We start from the raw sequence: 23,000 nt of genomic DNA, 5'->3' as shown, positions 1-23,000 counted from the left end.
CCTTTGGCATCAACAATATCTTAGGTTACAATCTTATATGCAGGAAAATGTAAGGTTTTTTTGTTTGTTTTTAATCAGAGTCCAGATGCCTGATACAATTCAAGATTATCAAAAATGTAATTTATAAAGGATAATGCAAAACTCATTGTTGGGGGGACCAGATGGTATAACGCAATGTAAACCTCTTTCATGTAGGATCCAATGGCAGCCTTTCCTGAAGGAAAATCTGAAGAAAGGAAACATCAGAACATCCCAAATGGTTCTGGAGCATCTCAAGGCCAATGGGGAAGAGCCTGGTGAGAGAGGCTTGTCACTCTGACTGAACAGACTCAAAATGTGATACTAACCCAATATTCAAAAGACTAGGGCCCCTTAGTAAACAAAGGCTGCACCAGCCTTCAATTTAGACTTGCAGTATGAATGATCTAAACACAACATATCTGAAGTACAGCTTGACTTCAGACTTGCTATTGGGAGTTATTAGATGGTTTATATCCTTCGGCCCGCCCACCCTAAGGGAGTCTTTGTGGGTTACCCTACCAGTTCATCACAGCTTCAGCTCAGAACAAGCAAACTCATAACAAGTATTGTCCAGATCAGGGGTCTTTGATCTGGAGTTTCCAGAAGCAGGTAATTTAATATACAGTGGGTCTCTCTCCCAAGGGTGTATCTTCAAAAAGTTGGCTTTGGAAGGGAGAATTTGTGTTTCCCTCACTTTGAGGTACTTCCTTGGAAATCCGCTTCACACACATTGTTCCAGAAAAGACTGTTGAACTTCCTCATCCCTCCTGAAGACTGCATTAATCTTGTGTTCTGGCTAAAGAAGTTACATACAATCTCACAATAGGACATAAACATTTGTGTTTCTCCTACAAGGTACCCTGGAGGTATTAACCCTAATTCAGTAAGGTTTAACTTAATTCAATAAATTCATTCAGGATATTGTCAGTCTGTCATAGTGCCCACCTTATAACTTTTAGCCTAGTGGTTTCCACCCTCACCCTGGGATGTGGGAGCCCCGTGTTCAATTTCCATCCCACCCCCTCTGCCAGAGTGGGAGAAGTGAGTGACCCCTGTTCAAATCCTCGGTGAGTGCTCTGACCACTGAGCTACGGAATGTGCTAATGTAGGTTTCTCCAATTAAAGCTGTTCCATTGTGGATTAAATAATTAGACCTCAAACCACCTTTTTGGGATGGAAAGTTGTGAACTGGGCACAGAGACACAAAAATGACTTGCCCAAGGTCACACAGCGAGTCTGTGGTAGAATCAGGAATTTGAAGCTGAGTCTCCTATGTTTCAGCCCAGTGCCTTCAACACAAGCCCAGCCTTCATCTCCTGGGCTTGGCAACAAATAGCTACTTCCTAGAGAGCACTTCACAAACTATACAACCTCTCCCTGCTTGCTCTCTTCAGACTTCTGTTTTTACCATAGTAGTTTCCGTGCTGTATACTTTTGCTAATGTGCAAATGAACTTATGCTTTACAAAGCAGTACATTTTAGTGTAACTGACAAACTCTAAAATTGAAACTCAGTGGGAACAGACCCACTGTGTCAATGCAAAATTCCCTTCAGAAGATAACCCATGTCTCTGTTACAGGGAAGTAGACTGGTTTTCCTTGGCCAGCGTCCTCTTCCTCCTTACGTTTTCTCCATTCATCGTATATTACTTTATAATGTCGTGTGATCAGTACCATTGCTCTCTGACGGACCCCATCGTTGATGTGCTCATGGGGAATTCCCATCTCTCCGACATCTGGAACAAGACACCCTCCCTGAGCTGGAAAGCTGCTAACATCTATATATTTTGGGTCACTTTCCAGGTAAATCTTTCAGTTTCTGTATTACAGACTGAAGTCAGATAATTACTCCACATATTTGATCTAGGTATGTGTTGCTTATCTCCTTTCATGACTAATTTTCTAGTGAACCCTATTATGTGAAAAGGATATAAGAAGTAAATTAACAATCTTAAATGAATATAGTTTCTGACATCCAAATAGATCTTAAGCACTTGGCAAAGTGTAATGCACATTAGTTTGCTTCACCGTCACTGTAGTTTCACTGTAGTTTGGATATCACTTATGCCACACATGTGATGGAAGCCTTCTATAATAAGGCACCATTCCTCCCCAATCTCATTCCACACCCTGTGGAACACTGGGGTCTGTACTGACTGACTCAGGGGGAAGGATGACATCAAGTGAATCACTAACATCACTTCCTGCAGAATGTGAATTTTTAAAAAAACAGAATATCTCATCCAAGTTCAGACTCAGCCCCTCTGTCAAGAACTGCCAAGATCACAGCTTGAAGCATTATGACTGCAAGGCAATGTAATGCGCTCCGATGGGGGTTACACAAGATAACTAGGTGATGGTAGGTGGATTTAAATCAAGGCGATTTAAATCACCAAGTGGAATCAGTCTAAAGCATTGATTTTAATCAACTTCTCCATTTGTACTTCAGTTATCTTGTAAAGAAAGGTGCGTTCTCTTTGATGAAACCATTATAACATGTTGATTTACAACTAAATAGAGCTTTTCATTAGATTTGGTACACTTTTTTGCTACTTAGGACGGTACATTGTAACATACATTTACTGAAACAATTATATAGCTTAATAGTTTGATTGTTAATTGTACATTTTTACTATGTTAGCTAATGGTGAATGATATATTGGTTATTTACTAGCCAATTCATTCTTTGCTTATGATTTGTGTCAAGCTGCATTGGGATGGTAACTGGAATTTAATGAAGCACACAAAACAGCATATACATTTTACTTTTTCTTTTAAAACAACCTGAAATATTTTGGATACATAAACTTCTCTTATCAAAACATGTTTTACATTTACAACTACAGTATAGTAAGGTTAGGCCCTAACATATGTTGTATTAAGTTCAGATTTTATTTTAACAGGTCTATTTTAAAAAAAGAAAAACTTACTGTCATTTAAATAACAAAACCAAAAATCTGATTTTAAATAAAAAATCAATTTTTATTTTTTTTTCCAAAAAAATCAATTTTTATCCAGCAGGCCAGGTGAAGTGAGCTTAAAGGGTCACAGATAGGTTAAAAATCAAGCTGCACAATTTTGTGCATTACCCAGAGTTCTCACTTGGGCATAATCCCAGCAGTTTCTATAGCTGTATAAGTAAAGACTAAGTAAATATTTCAGGATTTGGCTGTTGTGGTAGTAGACTATTGCTATGTTTAGATTACTAAAATTGAGCTGCTTTTACATCTAATATACTTGTAATGTTGTATGCAGTTCTTTCTTTCTCTCTTTATTGTACTTTATTTTCTCATCTTCTTCAGTGAAAGTAGGTTAGTTTCAGCTTTGCTTATAGTCAGCTCCTAATCACTTCAGGTTCTTATCCATTAACACATGATTGCAAATACTGAAGGAAAATATTTATTTAAAAATATTCTTCCAATTTTTTCCTCTAATTTCCTGGAAACATTTCTATTGTATTAGCTTTCATAAAATATTATTTAGGATAAATTTGATATAGTTTTAATTGTATACGAAAATTCAATTCTGTAAGGAATTCTGGTTTATGACATTTAAAGTGAATTGGCCTTTTGGTGGGTCTGCATATCTGCATTTTCAATGTTGGGGTCTTTTACAAGTTAATATTTATGCACAGCTTGTGTGTTTGTGTGTGTGTGTGTGTGTGTGTGTGTATAGGTATTTGATATTTTATGCCCTGCCAATTATTTATTACTCTTACATTCTTTGCAATGTAGGTGATGTTATATATATTAGTTCCTGATTTCTGCCACAAGTTTCTACCTGGATATGTAGGAGGAGTACAAGAAGGCGCTCTGACCCCTGCTGGTAAGGGTTTTGTTTTTTCCCTTAGCACATACAATGTGTATTTCCTTTTAAATGACAGTTCCTCCATTAGATCTCTTACCTGCTATAGTTAATTGAATCTTCCAAATATATATCTGGATTATTGTAGAAGTGGGAAATATAGACGAACACTCCCATAATGTACTTTAGAGAATTAGATTGTGTGAAAACTACATACTTCCTTCTGTTCGCTGGGATTTTACCTTGAGCTATTTAACTTCAGTTAAGAAACATGTTTCCCTGCCCACCCCCCTTCCCCTTTCTGAAGTAAAGAGCAGGCCTAGGCAGCTATGTTGATGACTACACTAGAGTGTCATCAGGTCTTCATTCGGTTGAAGGATGGAAGCCACAATAAGACTTGAGTGTTTGGGAGAAGGAGATCTTTCAGTGCTTCAGGATGAGCAAAGAGGCCAATGGAAAGACTCGTTTTCATAATGGGCAATGGATTTGCACTCCTGGATAGGGCTACGCCCAGAGCTAATAAAAGGCATGTTCCCTTTATACCTAATTCATGCAGTATCACAGAATGTTGAACAATTTACCTCTTCCTCTTTAGGCACAGTAAATAAATATGAAATCAATGGACTTCAAGCCTGGATCATTACCCATGCTCTCTGGTTTGCAAATGCTCACTACTTCCATTGGTTCTCACCCACCATCATTTTTGACAACTGGATTCCTCTCCTATGGTGTGCTAATATTCTGGGATACGCAGCTTCCACATTTGCAATGATTAAAAGCTACCTTTTCCCCAGTAACCCCAATGACTGGTATGTTGCTGTTAATACTCATATAGTACAGTGTTTTGGAGAACTTTGACACGTGAACATTGAATCTTCTTCAGTACAGTGATAAGAATGCATTTTTGACTAATATCTTAATCTGGCTAGAAAATGGTATGACTGGTCAAAAGAAATATCAAAACTAAACTAGGAAGATCTTAGAGGCAGAACTTACCTTTATATTACCTTCATCGGATCAACTTGTATCATCTTAATAATTACTTGGTTTTATATATTAACACACCTTCAGTTCACAAAATGACAGTAGTTCATGTATTGGAAAATTAACTGAAACCTATATTCAAACTTAATTTGCTACTGTTGCATGTGAATGTATTACCTTTACAATTTTTTTATACCTTTTTAGCAAATTCACCGGCAATTTATTTTATGACTATATGATGGGGATTGAATTTAACCCTCGAATAGGGAAGTGGTTTGATTTCAAGCTATTCTTCAATGGCCGGCCTGGTATTGTAGCCTGGACTCTAATTAACCTCTCCTACGCTGCCAAACAACAGGAACTGTATGGTCAGGTGACCAACTCAATGATCCTAGTCAATGTCCTACAGGTAAGTCTAGAATGGTGGAATTAAACCTGGTTGAAAACTATGGATATTAAAATAGACTAAATTCTCATGATAAAATTGAATGCACATTTATTTCTTGTTGACATAGAATAACCTTGGCCATGATCATGCTTCGGGACCTGCTAGCATGGGCTTTTACACTCATGCAGAGTCCCACAGAAGTCAGTGGCACAACCGTGTCCACATCTGCAGAGCTTGATGCAGGATCAGGGACCTATTTAATCTAAGAAATACATCTGTCTTTCAGTCTGTATTCTAGAAACAGGCCTGATACTGTTTCCTTTGGACGCTGATGGAATTCCACTTGACTTCAATGGGATCAAGATTGGGGCCACATGTCCCTTCCCCCGCCCCTTTTCCCCCCTAAAACCACTGTTTTAGGCTCCATGCTGAGACAGTGGAGACACTGCACCTTCCCAGCATGGAGCCTAAAACAGTGGCAGTGGCTGCTAAAAAGATTTGTTAGTTAAATGTTTCTGTGTAGACGTTTACACCTGTGGAACAGCAAAATCCCTTTAAAAAGAACAGGAGTACTTGTGGCACCTTAGAGACTAACAAATATATTTGAGCGTAAGCTTTCATGGGCTACAGCCCACTTCACTGGATGCATAGAATGGAACATCTAGTAAGAAGATAGATAGATAGACATAGATATACATACAGAGAACATGAAAAAGTGGAGTAAGAGGCTAATTAAGATGAGCTATTATAAGCAGGAGAAAAAAAAATTTTGTAGTGATAATCAAGATGGCCCATTTAGACAGCTGACAAGAGGTGTGAGGATACTTAACATGGGGAAATAGATTCTTGTCGTGACTCCTTGTATCCAAATAATTAACTCATATTTTTTAAAAATATTCTCTGCTTTGTTTATAATCTAGGAGCCAAAAAAAAAATCTCGAGACTTCCAGATTTATAATGTATTTTTGTTTAATCAAGAAAAGCACACTTTTTTTTGTAAATAAGGTTAATAATTTGGATTTATTGAATGAAGACTGATATTGGCTGATAACAGCTAGAATCCCAGCCTTGTGCAGGCACAGAACTTTTTCAATTTAAAAAAAACTTATCATTTCAGCCATGTGGCACCAAAGATGTTAGAATGGCTTGGGAGCCTAAAATCATCACACGACTTTTTGAGTAAGCTAGCTAGTGATAAAATAGATGTTTCTAGGGGTTTGAATCATAGAATCATAGAATATCAGAGTTGGAAGGGACCTCAGGAGGTCATCTAGTCCAACCCCCTGCTCAAAGCAGGACCAATCCCCAACTAATTCATCCCAGCCAGAGCTCTGTCAAGCCTGACCTTAAAAACCTCTAAGGAAGGAGATTCTACCACCTCCCTAGGTAACGCATTCCAGTGTTTCACCACCCTCCTAGTGAAAAAGTTTTTCCTAATATCCAACCTGAACCTCCCCCACTGCAACTTGAGACCTTTACTCCTTGTCCTGTCCTCTTCTACCACTGAGAATAGTCTAGAACCATCCTCTTTGGAACCACCTCTCAGGTAGTTGAAAGCAGCTATCAAATCCCCCCTCATTCTTCTCTTCTGCAGACTAAACAATCCCAGTTCCCTCACCCTCTCCTCATAAGTCATGTGTTCCAGACTCCTAATCATTTTTGTTGCCTTTTGCTGGACTCTCTCCAATTTATCCACATTCTTCTTGTAGTGCGGGGCCCAAAACTGGACACAGTACTCTAGATGAGGCCTCACCAATGTCGAATAGAGGGGAACGATCACGTCCCTCGATCTGCTGGCTATGCCCCTACTTATACATCCCAAAATGCCATTGGCCTTCTTGGCAAGAAGGGCACACTGTTGACTCATATCCAGCTTCTCGTCCACTGTCACCCCTAGGTCCTTTTCTGCAGAACTGCTGCCTAGCCATTCGGTCCCTAGTCTGTAGTGGTGCATTGGGTTCTTCCGTCCTAAGTGCAGGACTCTGCACTTATCCTTGTTGAACCTCATCAGATTTCTTTTGGCCCAATCCTCCAATTTGTCTAGGTCCCTCTGTATCCTATCCCTGCCCTCCAGCGAATCTACCACTCCTCGTAGTTTAGTATCATCCGCAAATTTGCTGAGAGTGCAATCCACACCATCCTCCAGATCATTTATGAAGATATTGAACAAAACCGGCCCCAAGACCGACCCTTGGGGCACTCCAATTGATACCGGCTGCCAACTAGACATGGAGCCATTGATCACTACCCATTGAGCCCGACAATCTAGCCAACTTTCTACCCACCTTATAGTGCATTCACCCAGCCCATACTTCTTTAACTTGGTGACAAGAATACTGTGGGAGACCGTGTCAAAAGCTTTGCTAAAGTCAAGAAACAATACATCCACTGCTTTCCCTTCATCCACAGAACCAGTAATCTCATCATAGAAGGCAATTAGATTAGTCAGGCATGACCTTCCCTTGGTGAATCCCCATGCTGACTGTTCCTGATCACTTTCCTCTCATGTAAATACTTCAGGATTGATTCCTTGAGAACCTGCTCCATGATTTTTCTGGGGACTGAGGTGAGACTGACTGGCCTGTAGTTCCCAGGATCCTCCTTCTTCCCTTTTTTAAAGATTGGCACTACATTAACCTTTTTCCAGTCATCCGGGACTTCGCCCGTTTGCCATGAGTTTTCAAAGATAATGGCCAATGGCTCTGCAATCACAGCCACCAATTCCTTTAGCACTCTCGGATGCAACGCATCCAGCCCCATGGACTTGTGCACGTCCAGCTTTTCTAAGTAGTCCCTAACCACTTCTTTCTCCACAGAGGGCTGGCCACCTACTCCCCATGCTGTGATGTCCAGCGCAGCAGTCTGGGAGCTGACCTTGTTCGTGAAGACAGAGGCAAAAAAAGCATTGAGTACATTAGCTTTTTCCACACCCTCTGTCACTAGGTTGCCTCCCTCATTCAGTAAGGGGCCCACACTTTCCTTGGCTTTCTTCTTGTTGCCAACATACCTGAAGAAACCCTTCTTGTTACTCTTAACCTCTCTTGCTAGCTGCAGCTCCAGGTGTGATTTGGCCCTCCTGATTTCATTCCTACATGCCCGAGCAATATTTTTATACTCTTCCCTGGTTATTTGACCAATCTTCCACTTCTTGTAAGCTTCTTTTTTATGTTTAAGATCCGCAAGGATTTCACCGTTAAGCCAAGCTGGTCACCTGCCATATTTACTATTCTTTCGACACATGGGGATGGTTTGTCCCTGTAACCTCAATAGGGATTCCTTGAAATACAGCCAGCTCTCCTGGACTCCTTTCCCCTTCATGTTATTCCCCCAGGGGATCCTACCCATCAGTTCCCTGAGGGAGTCAAAGTCTGCTTTCCTGAAGTCCAGGGTCCATATTCTGCTGCTTACCTTTCTTCCCTGTGTCAGGATCCTGAACTCAACGAACTCATGGAAGAGGAGTAGGCAGAAACTGGAACAGAGGAGCGACAAAGGCATGAGGTTGACCAAAATAAAGGAGGGGGCAGATGAGCATGTAGCAAAAGAGAATGGCCAGGAAACTAAGGGCTGGTCTACACTACCGCACTACATCGGCGCAGCTTCACCAATGCAGCTGTGCCGCTGTAGCGCGTCTGGTGAAGACGCACTATGCTGACGGGAGAGCGCTCTCCCATTGACATAATTACTCCACCTCAACGAGAGGCGGAAGCTGTGTCGGTGGGAGAGCATCTCCCTCCAACATAGCGCTAGCGTGGACATCGCTTTAAGCCGATATACGTCGCTCGGAGGGGGTGGCTTATTCATACCCCTGAGTGACGTAACTTACATCGACTTAAGCAGTAGTGTAGACAAGCTCTGAGGCTTTGAAAGCTGTTGGTCCTGTGAATCAAGACCACTGGACCAGAGCAGTTTATTCTGGTCCATTTCGGGGAATAAGGAGATGGGCTAAAGACCAGGAAGTCACTCCATCTCCTGTTGTGGCTGCTGGCAGTCCTGCTGTGACCAGGATATGTTGAAATCTCTGTTAGGCAAAAGCTGACAAACTAGATAGATTAAGGATCTAACTTAAAACAACACAAACAAAGTCAAAGACTAACACTCATCTGTGTCTTGAAGTGCACCACTGTGCCTTTGTGTACATTACATTAGCACTGGCTCTCACGATCAGATGATCAACATTACCTAGGTACAGTGAAAAGAAAAGGAGGACTTGTGGCACCTTAGAGACTAACCAATTTATTTGAGCATAAGCTTTCGTGAACTACAGCTCACTTCATCGGATGCATGGTGAGATGCCTAAAGGGTGTCTGTGGGTTTAAGCTGGTTTTGTTTGCCTGCCACATTCCATTCCACAGCAGGGCCGTGCTGTTACTATTGTCTGTCTAGAATGGGTTGGCCCTAATAAGTAATAAGCTAGGAATTTTAGCATTGGTTTAGCAGTCACCTTGAAAGTACTGAATTCAAATTATACGTGTGCGCATTAGCACAATTGTGGTAATACTTAAAAAAAATACTCTGTTTTGCCAACGTAAAAATGCAGAAAGGTTCTCAGGCTGTTGCCACAAGATAAAACCAGCAGCCTGATCCTAGTACAGTGAGACTGGGTGACTACGACAGATGTTTTAATAGCAACAGAGCATTGTTCTAAGCATAAGACATTTATTTCCAGGGTATTTATGTATTGGACTTCTTCTGGAATGAAGCTTGGTATTTGAAAACTATTGATATCTGCCATGATCATTTTGGATGGTACCTGGGCTGGGGAGACTGCGTTTGGCTGCCTTACCTCTACACTCTGCAGGTAAAAATACAATTGTATTGAGAATAGCATTTTCATGGAAGCAGAACAAGTTAAAAGTAAATATAGAAATCCTAAAAATGTGTTTCCCTAGCAGCATGACTAGCATCCTAAATAACTGGCTTCTAAGTAAACTTAGTTGAGTAATGTAATAGATAGTTAACAATAGTGGTTCCAGCCATTCCTATGTTAGACGTATTGTGACACAACAGGATACAATCCAGATTAATGAGTAGCTGTGTCACCCCTGCCCGGTAACTTGGGGTGCCCTTTACAATGCCTTGCTGCTCACAAACAACCTCCAGCATGTAATTTACTCCCAGCTATGACTTGGGTCTTACCAGACTTAAAAATTACCACAAGGTAACCCCAACACGTTCCTAGTCCCAGATCTTCCCCCAGAAATGTATGTCCTGTACTGGACAGTACAGATATATTGAGCCTGTTATTCCTTTAAGGGAATAATATGCATGCACACAAATTGTTACCCCAAATGGCATTTCCCAGACACTTCAACTTTGAACACACTGGATTAGATAAAACAAGTGTATTAAGTTAATTAACTAAAGAGAGATTTTGAGTACAAATAATGAGGCATAAGAGTCAGAAATAGTTACAGGAAAAATTAAGATAAAATGCCTCCTGATGCCTTACTTAACTTTGCTTTAAATCTAATGTAGTTTGTTTTCTCACCACATGCTTTCAGCAGTCTTACTGACCAAACTCTTTAGGTCAGGACCCCTCCCACAGAGCCCATGATGAGCAGAAGGAGAGAGAGGGGTGCCTTGGGATGTTTGTCCCTTCTTTTTATAATTTGTCACCCTCTTGGAAAAACATTTCCAGCTGAGACCCAGGAGCCAGAGTCTGTGTGGAAGGATATTCCCTGCTTTTTTTCCCACCTGTTTGAACTTCCTTGTCTTCCCTTCCCGCTTGAGGACTCTATTTACTGCTTAAATGCAAATTAAGCCGCACACATTTCTTTGTTTAGGACAGACCTGTTTGCCAGCTTTTGCTTGGGCAGGGCTGTGGGGTTTGAAACATGTTAATAACAACAACACACAGGGGAATCTTATAACTTTACATGCAATGTTCCCACATATATTTTAACAGGACAGTGCTGACCAGTAAATTATGAGTTTTCACATAGTACCTTACAAGGCACACTTTGAACAAAGGTGATTACAATAGTGTGTAGGGTGTGGATACGGGGTGTATTCTGTCACACCCCTACATTGGGATGATTTAGTGCAGGGGTGGGCAAACTTTTTGGCCCAAAGGCCACATCTGGGAATAGAAATTGTATGGCGGGCCATGAATGCTCACAAAATTGGGGTTGGGGTGTGGGAGGGGGTGAGGCTTTGATTGAGGGGTGCAGGCTCCAGGGCGGGGCCATAAATGAGGAGTTCAGGGTACAGGAGGGGGCTCCGGGCTGGGGTAGGAGAGTGGGGTGGGGGGGTGAGGGCTCCGGCTGGGGTGTACGGGCTTTGGGCTGGGGATGAGGAGTTTGGGGTGTAGGATGGTGCTCTGGGCTGGGACCGAAGGGTTTGGAGTGCGGGAGGGGGAATCAGGGCTGGGGCAGAGGGCTGGGGCATGGGGAGAGGCACTTACCTCAAGCGGCTCCCAGAAGCAGCAGCATGTCCCTTTTCTGGTTCCTATGTGTAGGCGCAGCCAGGCGGCTCTGGGTGCTGCCCCGTCCGCAGGCACCGCCCCTGCAGCTCCCGGAGCGGGCCATTGGAGGGCGTAGGAGCTGGAGGGGGGCCATGCTGCGGCTTCTGGGAGCTGCATGGAGCAGGCCCTGACCCTGCGCCCTAGCTGGAGCGCCGGAGCAGGGCAAGCCCTAGACCCCACCAGCAGGAGTTCACAGGCCGGCTTAAAATGGCTCATGGGCCGTAGTTTGCCCACCCCTGATTTAGTGGATAAGGGCCCTGCTGTGTCTTATTATTTCTGGGGTGTGAAGATCGCTGGTACCATCCAAGATTGAGCTGAATGCCATGATAGCAGAGTACAGCAGGCAGGCTGCTTGCTGCTTGAGCCTTTAGTGCTGTACATACGAGTTGTTCCGACAGCCACCTACAATGCCATCACAGTGAGAGAAATGGGTGTTTTCTAAGAACCACCTGTGGCTTTACCTGGAGAGATGGCCATACATTTGTAGCGTGGGTCTGTGGTCTTGCAAGTTTCCCTGCTCTCACTGATCCTCTCCTCTACCTGGGTCCCCATTTGCTTAGAGAAGTAGTCTAGCATCCTCCAGGCAAAGGGGGTGCCACTCAGCTTGGAGGAAACATTTGTTTACAGAAATTCACTGAACCCTCTAACTCTTCCTCACTCCGCAGGGTTTATATTTGGTTTACCATCCTGTACAGCTCTCAAAAGCTAATGCAGTTGGGATCCTGCTTTTGGGGCTGGTTGGCTATTATATCTTCAGGATGACCAACCACCAAAAAGATCTCTTCCGTCGCACAGATGGGCACTGTAAGATCTGGGGTAAGAAGCCAGGATATATTGAATGCTCCTACACGTCATTGGATGGGACCAAATACTACAGCAAGCTGATGATTTCAGGATTCTGGGGAGTGGCGCGACATTTTAACTACACAGGTGACCTGATGGGCTCCCTGGCATACTGCTTGACTTGTGGCTTTGGGCACATCCTGCCGTATTTCTACATCATTTACATGACCATTCTGCTGACCCACCGCTGCATCAGGGATGAACACCGTTGCTCCAGCAAATACGGCAAGGAGTGGAAGCGCTACACTACTGCAGTTCCTTACCGACTAATACCAGGGGTATTTTAAGACTGAGAGTTCCAGACAAAACATATCCCTTTTGGAAGACAGCAGTGTTCACACACTCTGCTTGACACCAGCAAAAACTGTTTCCAGTTTTCTGTAAAACATCTTGTGGGGGAGAAAGCGTGGTTTGAAGAATAACTCTTCACCTTCTAATGTAACATGTTCCCAGTAGCTATTTAGAACATTGTAGCACTAAAATGGCCGGGTCTCCAAATAAAACAGAAGTTAAAGATTGAAGAACTTTTGTTATAATCTAGCTCCTGAAATGTTCTTTCCCACACTGTGTATCTTTACATGAAAAGGATGAAGGTGTGTGTGTGTGGGGGGGGGGTGAGGAATATTGGGCAAGATCCTCAGCAGTTATAGACAGACATCGCTGGAATTAGGCCTACAGAGACACCAATATGCAGCAGTGGAAGGTGTAGCCCAGATGTTCCCATTTTAGTCTGGCACAGTTTGCTTGCAATGTGAATTAGTGTCTAAACATATATTTGATAATGGGAAACAGTTTTTTTTCCACTGCAGGTGAAAGACTTGAATCTTTATCACTTGTGACCAAAATCATATCTGTAAGTGGACACGACAGTGGAGGCTTCAGGATGAAAGAGGGGGGGAAATGCTATTAAATACATTTTTAAAAAAATGGATATGTTCCCCCTCCTCCCCCCCGCCCTGACTTTCTGAGCATCCCCTCCTCCATTGGACTACCTCTTACTGCATGAACAATGTCATCCACTATGGACTAGAGCTGTTCAAAGAGAGTGGATACAGTCCTTGCCCTAACCAGTATATGCCCTAGAAAAGGCAAAGACAGATATATTATGCAAGCAAAAGTGATCAAGCCAATAAGCATATGTTTTGTCAGATAAACCTGTGGTGGTTGCATGTACGTTAAATACTAAGTTCTCCACTTACATGAACAGTTAACTCATACAATAAACAAACAAATACATGACTTAGTCAACTAGGTTCTTGAAAGCATCATAAAATAATCTTGGTGAGGGATTTAAATGAGGAGACGGTGGCTTTGCAATCTGGTATAGAGGAGAGACTGCAATAGTAATGCAAAAGTGATAATAAAAATTATTGTTGTGAAATATTAAGTCATTAAACTTGCCTGTGCTTTTACTGATGTTTACAGTGGGAGGTGGGGTTGCTCCATAGCCGCCACTGTAGGGCCAAGCTTGGTATTATGGGCACTCCCTGCCTTAGCCCATAAATTTTAGGCCATCCGCTGGGCATAAGGTAAGCTTGGCATCAGTCTAAACACTTGAGTAACAAAACTCAGAACTGGATGTCAATGCCTTTAAAGGAAGAAAACAATCAAAGGAAAGTGCTTAGTTTCAACATTTAAAGGCAAGGCCCTGGCCTGGGTCAAGGCTAGCACTGAGCCACTCCTCCTCTCTCACCCAACTCTGCTACTGAGAAGAGGCAGTCAAGTGTTCTTAACTGGCCCGCTAGCTCTTGATCTGTCAGTATTTCCTCTAGGCCTATTTTCTCTAGGACTACCTTGTTGGTAGCCTGATTCAATTTTCCTTGATGAGGGAGTATTAGGGCAATGATACCTCTAGCAAGGGGCAAAGACAACTTGAAAGACCCCCATCACACCCTCCCACCCACAGAATGACCCCCAGGGCCCAATCTCAGCCCCTTATCCTGGGAAAAGAAGTCTGCATTCTGCTACTGAGAACCCTGTTAGTGTCTCACAGGAAAGGCACATAGTTGCAGTGCCAAATACCACCGAATAATGTGAGAATTCATGTCCTTCATCACTTGCAACCATTTAATGGGAGTATTGTTTGTTATTAGGGAGCCTCTAAGGGTATGTCTACACTATGAAATTAGGTCGAATTTATAGAAGTCGGTTTTTTAGAAATCATTTTTATATAGTCGATTGTGTGTGTCTCCACACAAAATGCTCTAAGTGCATTAAGTGTATTAACTCGTCAGAGTGCTTCTACAGTATCAAGGCTAGCGTCGACTTCTGGAGCATTGTACTGTGAGTAGCTATCCCACAGTTCCCACAGTCTCAACTGCCCATTGGAATTCTGGGTTGAGATCCCAATGCCGAATGGGGCAAAAACATTGTAGCGGGTGGTTCTGGGTACATGTTGTCAGGCCCTCCCTCTGTGAAAGCAACGGCAGACAATCGTTTCACGCCTTTTTTTCTGGCCATACCACGGCAAGCATGGAGCCCACTCAGCTCACTGTCACTGTATGTCTCCTGGGTGCTGGCAGACGCGGTACTGCATTGCTACACAGCAGCAGTTCGTTGTCTTGTGGCAGCAGATGGTGCAATAGGCCTGATAACCATTGTCATCATGTCCTAGGTGCTCTTGGCCGCCTCGGTAAGGTCGGTCAGGAGCAGCTGGGCAGACATGGGCACAGGGACTGAAACAGAAGTGACTAACCAGGTCATTCTCTTTAGTCTTGCTGGCAGTCGTATTGTACCATCTTCTGGCGAGCAGCCAGGAGATGAGGATGGCTAGCAGTCCTACTGCACCATCTGCTGCCAGCCAAAGATGTAAAAGATAGATGGAGTGGATCAAAACAAGAAATAGATCAGATTTGTTTTGTATTCATTTGCTCTCCCCTCCCTCCCTCCGTGAAATCAACGGCCAACAATCATTTTGGTGAGGTCTGTCGGGTACCTTGAAAAGTTTAATGGAGATTCAGTCCTGCCTGGAATAGTGGGGGGAGGGATAGCTCAGTGGATTGAGCATTGGCCTGCTAAATCCAGGGTTTTGTCCTCAATCCTTGAGGGGGACCATTCTGTATGACAGTTGTTTTTGTTTCTCCTTGATGTAAAGCCACCCCCTTTGTTGATTTTAATTCCCTGTAAGCCAGCCCTGTAAGCCATGTCGTTAGTCACCCCTCCCTCCATTAGAGCAATGGCAGACAATCGTTCCATGCCTTTTTTTCTTGCAGACGCCATACCACGGCAAGCATGGAGCCTGCTGAGATCACTTTGGCAATTAGGAGCACATTAAACACTACGTGCATTATCCAGCAGTATATGCAGCACCAGAACCTGACAAAGCGAAACTAGGCGAGTAGGTGACGTCAGCGTGGTGACAAGAATGATGAGGACATGGACACAGACTTCTCTCAAAGCACGGGCCCTGGCAATGTGGGCATCATGGTGCTAATGGGGCATGTTTATGCCGTGGAATGCCAATTCTGGGCCCGGGAAACAAGCACAGACTGGTGGGACCGCATAGTGTTACAGGTCTGGGACGATTCCCAGTGGCTGCAAAACTTTCACATGCGTAAGGGCACTTTCATGGAACTTTGTGACTTGCTTTGCCCTACCCTGAAGCACCAGAATACCAAGATGAGAGCAGCCCTCACAGTTGAGAAGCGAGTGGCAATAGCCCTGTAGAAGCTTGCAATGCCAGACAGCTACCTGTCAGTCAGGAATCAATTTGGAGTGGGCAAATCTGCTGTGGGGGCTGTGTGATGCAAGTAGCCAATGCAATCAAAGATCTGCTGATATCAAGGGTAGTGAGTCTGGGAAATGTGCAGGTCATAGTGGATGGCTTTGCTGCAATGGGATTCCCTAACTGTGGTGGGGCCATAGACGGAACTCATACCCCTATCTTGGCACCGGAGCACCAAGCCGACGAGTACATAAACCGCAAGGGGTACTTTTCAATAGTGCTGCAAGCACTGATGGATCACAAGGGACGTTTCACCAACATCAATGTGGGATGGCCGGGAAAGGTACATGACGCTCGCATCTTCAGGAACTCTGGTCTGTTTCAAAAGCTGCAGGAAGGGACTTTATTCCCAGACCAGAAAATAACCGTTGGGGATGTTGAAATGCCTATAGTTATCCTTGGGGATCCAGCCTACCCCTTAATGCCATGGCTCATGAAGCCATACACAGGCAGCCTGGACAGTAGTCAGGAGCTGTTCAACTACAGACTGAGCAAGTGCAGAATGGTGGTAAAATGTGCATTTGGACATTTAAAAGCACGCTGGCGCAGTTTACTGACTAGCTTAGACCTCAGCGAAACCAATATTCCCATTGTTATTACGGCTTGCTGTGCGCTCCACGATATCTGTGAGAGTAAGGGGGAGACATTTATGGCGGGGTGGAAGGTTGAGGCAAATCGTCTGGCCTCTGGTTACGCACAACCAGACACCAGGGCGTTTAGAAGAGCACCAGAGGGCGTGGTGCACATCAGAGAAGCTTTGAAAACCAGTTTCATGACTGGCCAGGCTACGGTGTGAAAGTTCTGTTTGTTTCTCCTTGATGAACCCCCTGCCCCTTGGTTCACTCTACTTCCCTGTAAGTTAACCACCCTCCCCTCCCCCTCTTCAATCACCGCTTGCAGAGGCAATAAAGTCATTGTTGCCTCACATTCATGCATTCTTTCTTAATGCATCACACAAATAGGGGGATAACTGCCAAGGTAGCCAGGGAGGGGTGGTGGTGGAGGAGGGAAGGACAAGGCCACACTGCATTTCAAAACTTATTGAATGCCAGCCTTCTGTTGCTTGGGCAATCCTCTGGGTGGAGTGGCTGGGTGGCCAGAGGCCCCCCCACCGCGTTCTTGGGCGTCTGGGTGAGGAGGCTATGGAACTTGGGGAAGAGGGCGGTTGGTTACACAGGGGCTGTAGTAGCAGTCTGTGCTCCAGCTGCCTTTCCTGCAGCTCAACCATATGCTGGAGCATATTAGTTTGATCCTCCAGCAGCCTCAGCATTGAATCCTGCCTCCTCTCATCACGCTGCCACCACCTATCATCTTCAGTCCACCACTTACTCTCTTCAGCCCGCCACTTCTCCTTGCATTCATTTTGTGCTTTCCTGCACTCTGACATTGTCTGCCTCCACGCATTCGTCTGTGCTCTGTCAGTGTGGGAGGACAGCATGAGGTCAGAGAACATTTCATTGCGAGTGCGTTTTGTTTGCCTTCTAATCTTCGCTCGCCTCTGGGAAGGAGAAGATCCTGTGATCCTTGAAACACATGCAGCTGGTGGAGAAAAAAAAAGGGACAGTGGTATTTAAAAAGACACATTTTATAGAACAATGGGTACACTCTTTCACAGTAAACCTTGCTGTTAACATTACACACATAGCACATGTGCTTTCGTTACAAGTCGCATTTTGCCAGCGTGTGGATAACCCCTCCCCCCACCACGTGGCTAACAGCATTTCTGTTCAGCCACAGGCAAACAGTGTAGCAGGAACAGGCACCTCTGAATGTCCCCTTAAGAAAAGCACCCTAGTTCAACCAGCTGACCATGAATGATATCACTCTCCTGAGGATAACACAGAGAGATAAAGAACGGATGTTGTTTGAACGCCAGCAAACATACACTGCAATGCTTTGTTCTGCAATGATTCCCGACTACATGGTACTGGCCCGGCGTGGTAAAGTGTCCTACCATGGTGGACGGAATAAGGCTGCCCTCCCCAGAAACCTTTTGCAAAGGCTTTGGGAGTACATCCAAGAGAGCTTTATGAAGATGTCCCTGGAGGATTTCCGCTCCATCCCCAGACACATTAACAGACTTTTCCAGTAGTTGTACTGGCCGTGAATGCCAGGGCAAATTAATCATTAAACACACTTGCTTTTAAACCATGTATACTATTTAAAAAGGTACACTCACCAGAGGTCCCTTCTCCACCTGGTGGGTCTGGGAGGCAGCCTTGGGTGGGTTTGGGGGGTACTGGCTGTAGGTCCAGGGTGAGAAACAGTTTCTGGATGTCGGGAAAACCGGTTTCTCCGCTTGCTTGCTGTGAGCTATCTACAACCTCATCATCATCATCTTCCTTGACCCCAAAACCTGCTTCCGTGTTGCCTCCCTCTCCATTGACGGAGTCAGAGCACACGGTTAGGGTAGTGGTGGGTTAACCCCCTAAAATGGCATGCAGCTCATCATAGAAGCACCCCCTTGGCAGTGCCTGGGCCCTTGATCGCTCTTGCAGCTTCCCCCTCTAACCAGAGACCAGCCCCTCACAGATAACCAGCTCCACCCCCATCATGCCCCCACAAGCCATGGGTGGCAGCACCTGCTGCTGTTCTCCCTGCAGCTCCTGGCTTTGCAGCTAGCCATGCAGGGAGAAGTAAGGGGGCTAAAACACAGCCCTCCTAGCACCTTTGTATAAGTGAGAAGTGGGGAAGCCCCTAGAAGTCATGAAGGGGCAAAAGCTCCTCCATAATTTGAGCACCAGGGACAATCAGAGGAAGGGAAGGTATTGTCAGCAAAACCATTTAAGCTCCAATTTGCTGAGTCCTTTCTGAATACTTGTTAATCAAGCTCTGTTGGATCAAGTTTTGCCTGTCTTAGGGTTTTCTATAGCATCTCTCACCACAGCGTCTAAACACTTGTCATCTGCCTCTCTCGTCTTTTGATCCACGTTCTGTCACCATTAGTCTCGCTGAGTAATACTTAACTCTGCAGACAGTCCCATTGCCCCAGCAGCAATACTTACACTGGCAGTTACTCACATGAGTAATTCCACTGCAGTGAATAGGATCATTTATGTAAGGGTTTCACAACCTGTCCCACATTAAGGTGGTACTTATTATAGAACTGTTAGATTCTGGTTCTTCCTTCCCTCCCCATCAGTTTTCCTGATGGATTTTATTTACCTTCCACTTTATGGTCAGTGCTTAATTTGTAATGAAAGAGCTGCTGGAGCTCAAACAATTTTTTTTTACTTTCATATCTGACACAGCAAGCCAAGAGGTGCTGGGGCTATGAACTGCCAAGTTTAGAGGTGCCGGGCTTAGCCCTGGCAAGCTCTGGCACAAATTAAGCACTGCTTATGGTACATAGATAAGAGCTTGCACACTTACTTAGTTACCTGTACACATGGATCTGTATAGCTACATTTGGCTAACCTAACTAATTCCAGTCAGGTTGATATTTCTCAAGAGCATATGACTCTTAGAGAAATATGAAAGAGATGTCTTAAAATACATAGTCAAAAGGGATGCTGTAAGCAAACGTTATTTGACTAACATATCGGTGTTTAAAGCTGAAACTTTTAAAAATTTAATGATTTTTTGGCATTTCTCTCAGACTGAGCAATGTCACTGTTGGTGGGTAGCAGTCACTGCAGGGGAATGTGTGTGACGTTGTATTCCAGTGGACACAAACAAATATAGGTTTTGGTGGAAGCCTCTGTAAAAAAAAAGTTGGCCCCAAGATTGTTTTTTGTTAATGGCGAGCAGGCGGTGTTCCCTTTTCACCTGGAGAAATATACCCCTGTAGTATTCCAAAGAGAAATCAGGAACTGGATCAGTATATGCATAAAATGGTTTTGATTTATGTTGAGATGAAAATCAAACTATAGTGACAATGCTTCTGATAATTACCTGGAGTGAAAAGAATCTTATGTTTACCAAATATTAAGTGACTAGCACAACAATTTAATATACTGACTTCTATGGGACTATTCACTATGCGTAAAGACAAGCGTCTGTGCAGAACCGGGGCATAGCTGGCTAACATTGTTTCAGACTGTCTTATCCCAGGAGGTCAACTATTTTTTCCTAATAATATTAATAGAACGATTGCATGTACTTTTTGCAGTTCACCAATATCCATTTTATAAGTAGGGGAGGGGAAGGGAGGTCTTCTCATGGACCCTAGATTAAGAGATTAGAGGAAGAAAAGTACCCATCTGCCAACAGCAGGTTTCTAAAGCAGGAGAAACAGCTTTAATTCAAAATTCTCACACTGAGTATTACCTTACTCTGTAAGTAGGTCACTTGATTTCAAAGGGGCTATTTGTAGTATCAGATACTATTCAGCATGAGAAAGGGTATCACATTGTAGCTCTTAGAGAATAATTATAATTCAATACGATTTCTTTAGATCAGACTTTGCTGACTTGAACTCAAGATTGGGGCATTCTGTACATAGTTTACGTTTTAAATGTTATAAAAATGTACAATTATATCATAAAATCTGTATCTCAAAGCAGCATAGAGACTAGTGTGAAGCATTGTGTTTGGAATATAATGTGACTGATTATTTTAAGGCATTCTATTTATCCAATACAGTCCATGGATTTGATTCAATTCTATTGGTAAAGTGTAGTCCAAATTACAGGATGGCATTTCACACTCTTGTCACTTGGTGGCAGCCAAAAACATTTTCTGCTGTAAGTTAGCATGCACAGTTGTGATCATGTGCTGCTACCATCTAACCCATAGACAGGGTTGCCAGAAAAAATACATTATCAGAGTGAGTTATAGGTGGCCTGTACAAGAAAATAAAATTGGGTTGATGCTTTTTATTTTTCTACAGGGAAGGCCTGAACGGTGTTTGTCAAAAAAACAAAAAACGCTGCTTGTTTTTCACATGACAAATGCAGGTCTTCCCTATCCTATGGCAACTGGAGAATCAATTAAATTATGAAGGGATATTTAGCTTGAGTGTTTTTTCTCTCTCATTTTTTTGTTTTTAAAAAGCATGAGAGAGTTTACAATACTTATCATCTGAGATTTAAGGTTTAAAAAAATCTAAGGTCTTACTTTTACACTATAAAGCCCAAATAAAAAAGCCCAAGCTTAGTCTAAAATAAATGTACAGTATTGGTCACCCCATCTCTAAAAAGGTGTTGCAGAACTAGAGGGGGGTTCAAAGATGGATGAAAAGAATGATCAAAGTCATATGAAGAGAGACTGAAAAGACTGGGAGTGCTTAGCTCAGAAAGGAGACACATAAGAAGGGACATGATAATGTGGTTGAGAGAAAGTAGATGAGGAACTTCCACTCTCCCTGTTTCATAACACAAGAACCGGAAAGCATGCAATGAAATTAAAAGGTGAGAACTGAAAACTGATCAAAGGAAATACATTTCCACATAGCATGTGATTAAACTGTGGAACTCACTGCACAAGAAGTTTTTGAGGCCAATTTAACAAGATTCAAAAAGGGAGCAGACATTTATATGGATATCTAGAACACCCAAAGTAATAATTAATTATAACAAAAATGTTGGAAAAGATACTATAACTTGTGCTTTACAGTTTAAAAAACAATCTCTAACTATCAGGATGAGACCTATGGTTCGGGGTAGGTTGTCCCACATGTGCTAATGCAGGATTCTTATGCCTTCTTCTGAAGCACCTGTACTGGCCACTTGGAAACAAGACACTGGACTAGATGGACTTCTGTCAGACCTAGTGTGTCAATTCCTATTTTTAAAAAATAATTCTTTGCAAGACACCTTTTGGGCATGAGTCAAGCAGCAGTAATGGCCAATATTACCTGCTTTTGTTAGAAAATTGAATTATTCTTTTAGTCTCTTTCCCAGAAGCCAGGGCCCTTCTTTCTGAATATTGCACATGTATGTATGACTGGAAATATGAAAGATTTTTATGTTAATGTCTGAACAGCATTTTAAAGTTGAGTCTTTATATAAGGGCTCCGTGCACTTGTGGATTGATACCAGGTACTTCAGTCCTACTCCCAATATTAAATGCCATATGGTTGCTCAGGCCACTAGAGAGAGAATTTTTTGTTTGTTTTGTTGTGTTTTCTTCTTAGGTACAGTGGAACAAGTTGTGTGCTTCTGGGACAAATGTAAAGCCATTGCCCTCTGTGTTTCTCCCTGTACCTCAACCCTCCTCTTTTGCAGCATCACTCACTGAGTGTAAATGCAATGAGGTGTCTGTCTACATTAGAGAAATTGGCACTGGTGTAATTACACAGATGTAGTTCAAAATCTTGATATACATAAGCTTCATTGATGTAAAGTAGAGCTTACAACAGTGCAACTTTATCCAGTATCCAGTATTTCTCTAATGTGGACAGGGCCTTTGATTTTGTTTCCCTCTGTTTAAAAAAAAGATGTTTGACCTCATCGATTTCTTTACTTTTTTATTCAATGCTTCTTATGTGTATTGAAACCCTGTGAATGATAATAAGGAATTTGAAAATACTGAGGAAAATCTACATTATTTGTTCTCTCATTTATTAACCCAGTGACCTTTTAAAGCTTTTTTTCCCCCAAAGCAACTAATGCTGTCTGTTAAGAAACAGTACCAGTTCTCTGTTTTGGAGTATTTATTGTGTCATTCAGCAATATGGAATGCTCAAAAACTCCCATTTTTACAGAGATTTTACTGAGCACAGAATTTGGCCCATAGTTTTTAGTATAATCTCACAAGATCCTGAAACGTGGAGTTTTGAAGACTGCAAAGATAGGAAAATTTCTGCTGAATGTAAGTCCTGAAGGGCTGGCA

At 43.1% G+C, this 23,000-nt stretch overlaps 1 protein-coding gene across 1 annotated transcript; it reads left to right on the top strand.

Moving 5' to 3' along the window:
• Positions 1–201: 201 nt before the first annotated feature.
• Positions 202–13,000, top strand: DHCR7 (7-dehydrocholesterol reductase). Its single transcript, XM_077820149.1, has 7 exons — positions 202–296; positions 1,601–1,823; positions 3,755–3,845; positions 4,420–4,633; positions 5,013–5,217; positions 9,863–9,994; positions 12,325–13,000. Exons 1-7 carry the CDS (start codon positions 202–204, stop codon positions 12,787–12,789), a joined length of 1,425 nt encoding a protein of 474 aa, XP_077676275.1. The 3' UTR covers positions 12,790–13,000.
• Positions 13,001–23,000: the final 10,000 nt, after the last annotated feature.

This window comes from Eretmochelys imbricata, chromosome 6, assembly GCF_965152235.1.
Source record: "Eretmochelys imbricata isolate rEreImb1 chromosome 6, rEreImb1.hap1, whole genome shotgun sequence".
Lineage (NCBI taxonomy): Eukaryota > Metazoa > Chordata > Testudines > Cheloniidae > Eretmochelys > Eretmochelys imbricata.
The sequence above is the reverse complement of the archived record's forward strand: the minus strand, read 5'-3'. Positions and strand labels throughout refer to the sequence as shown.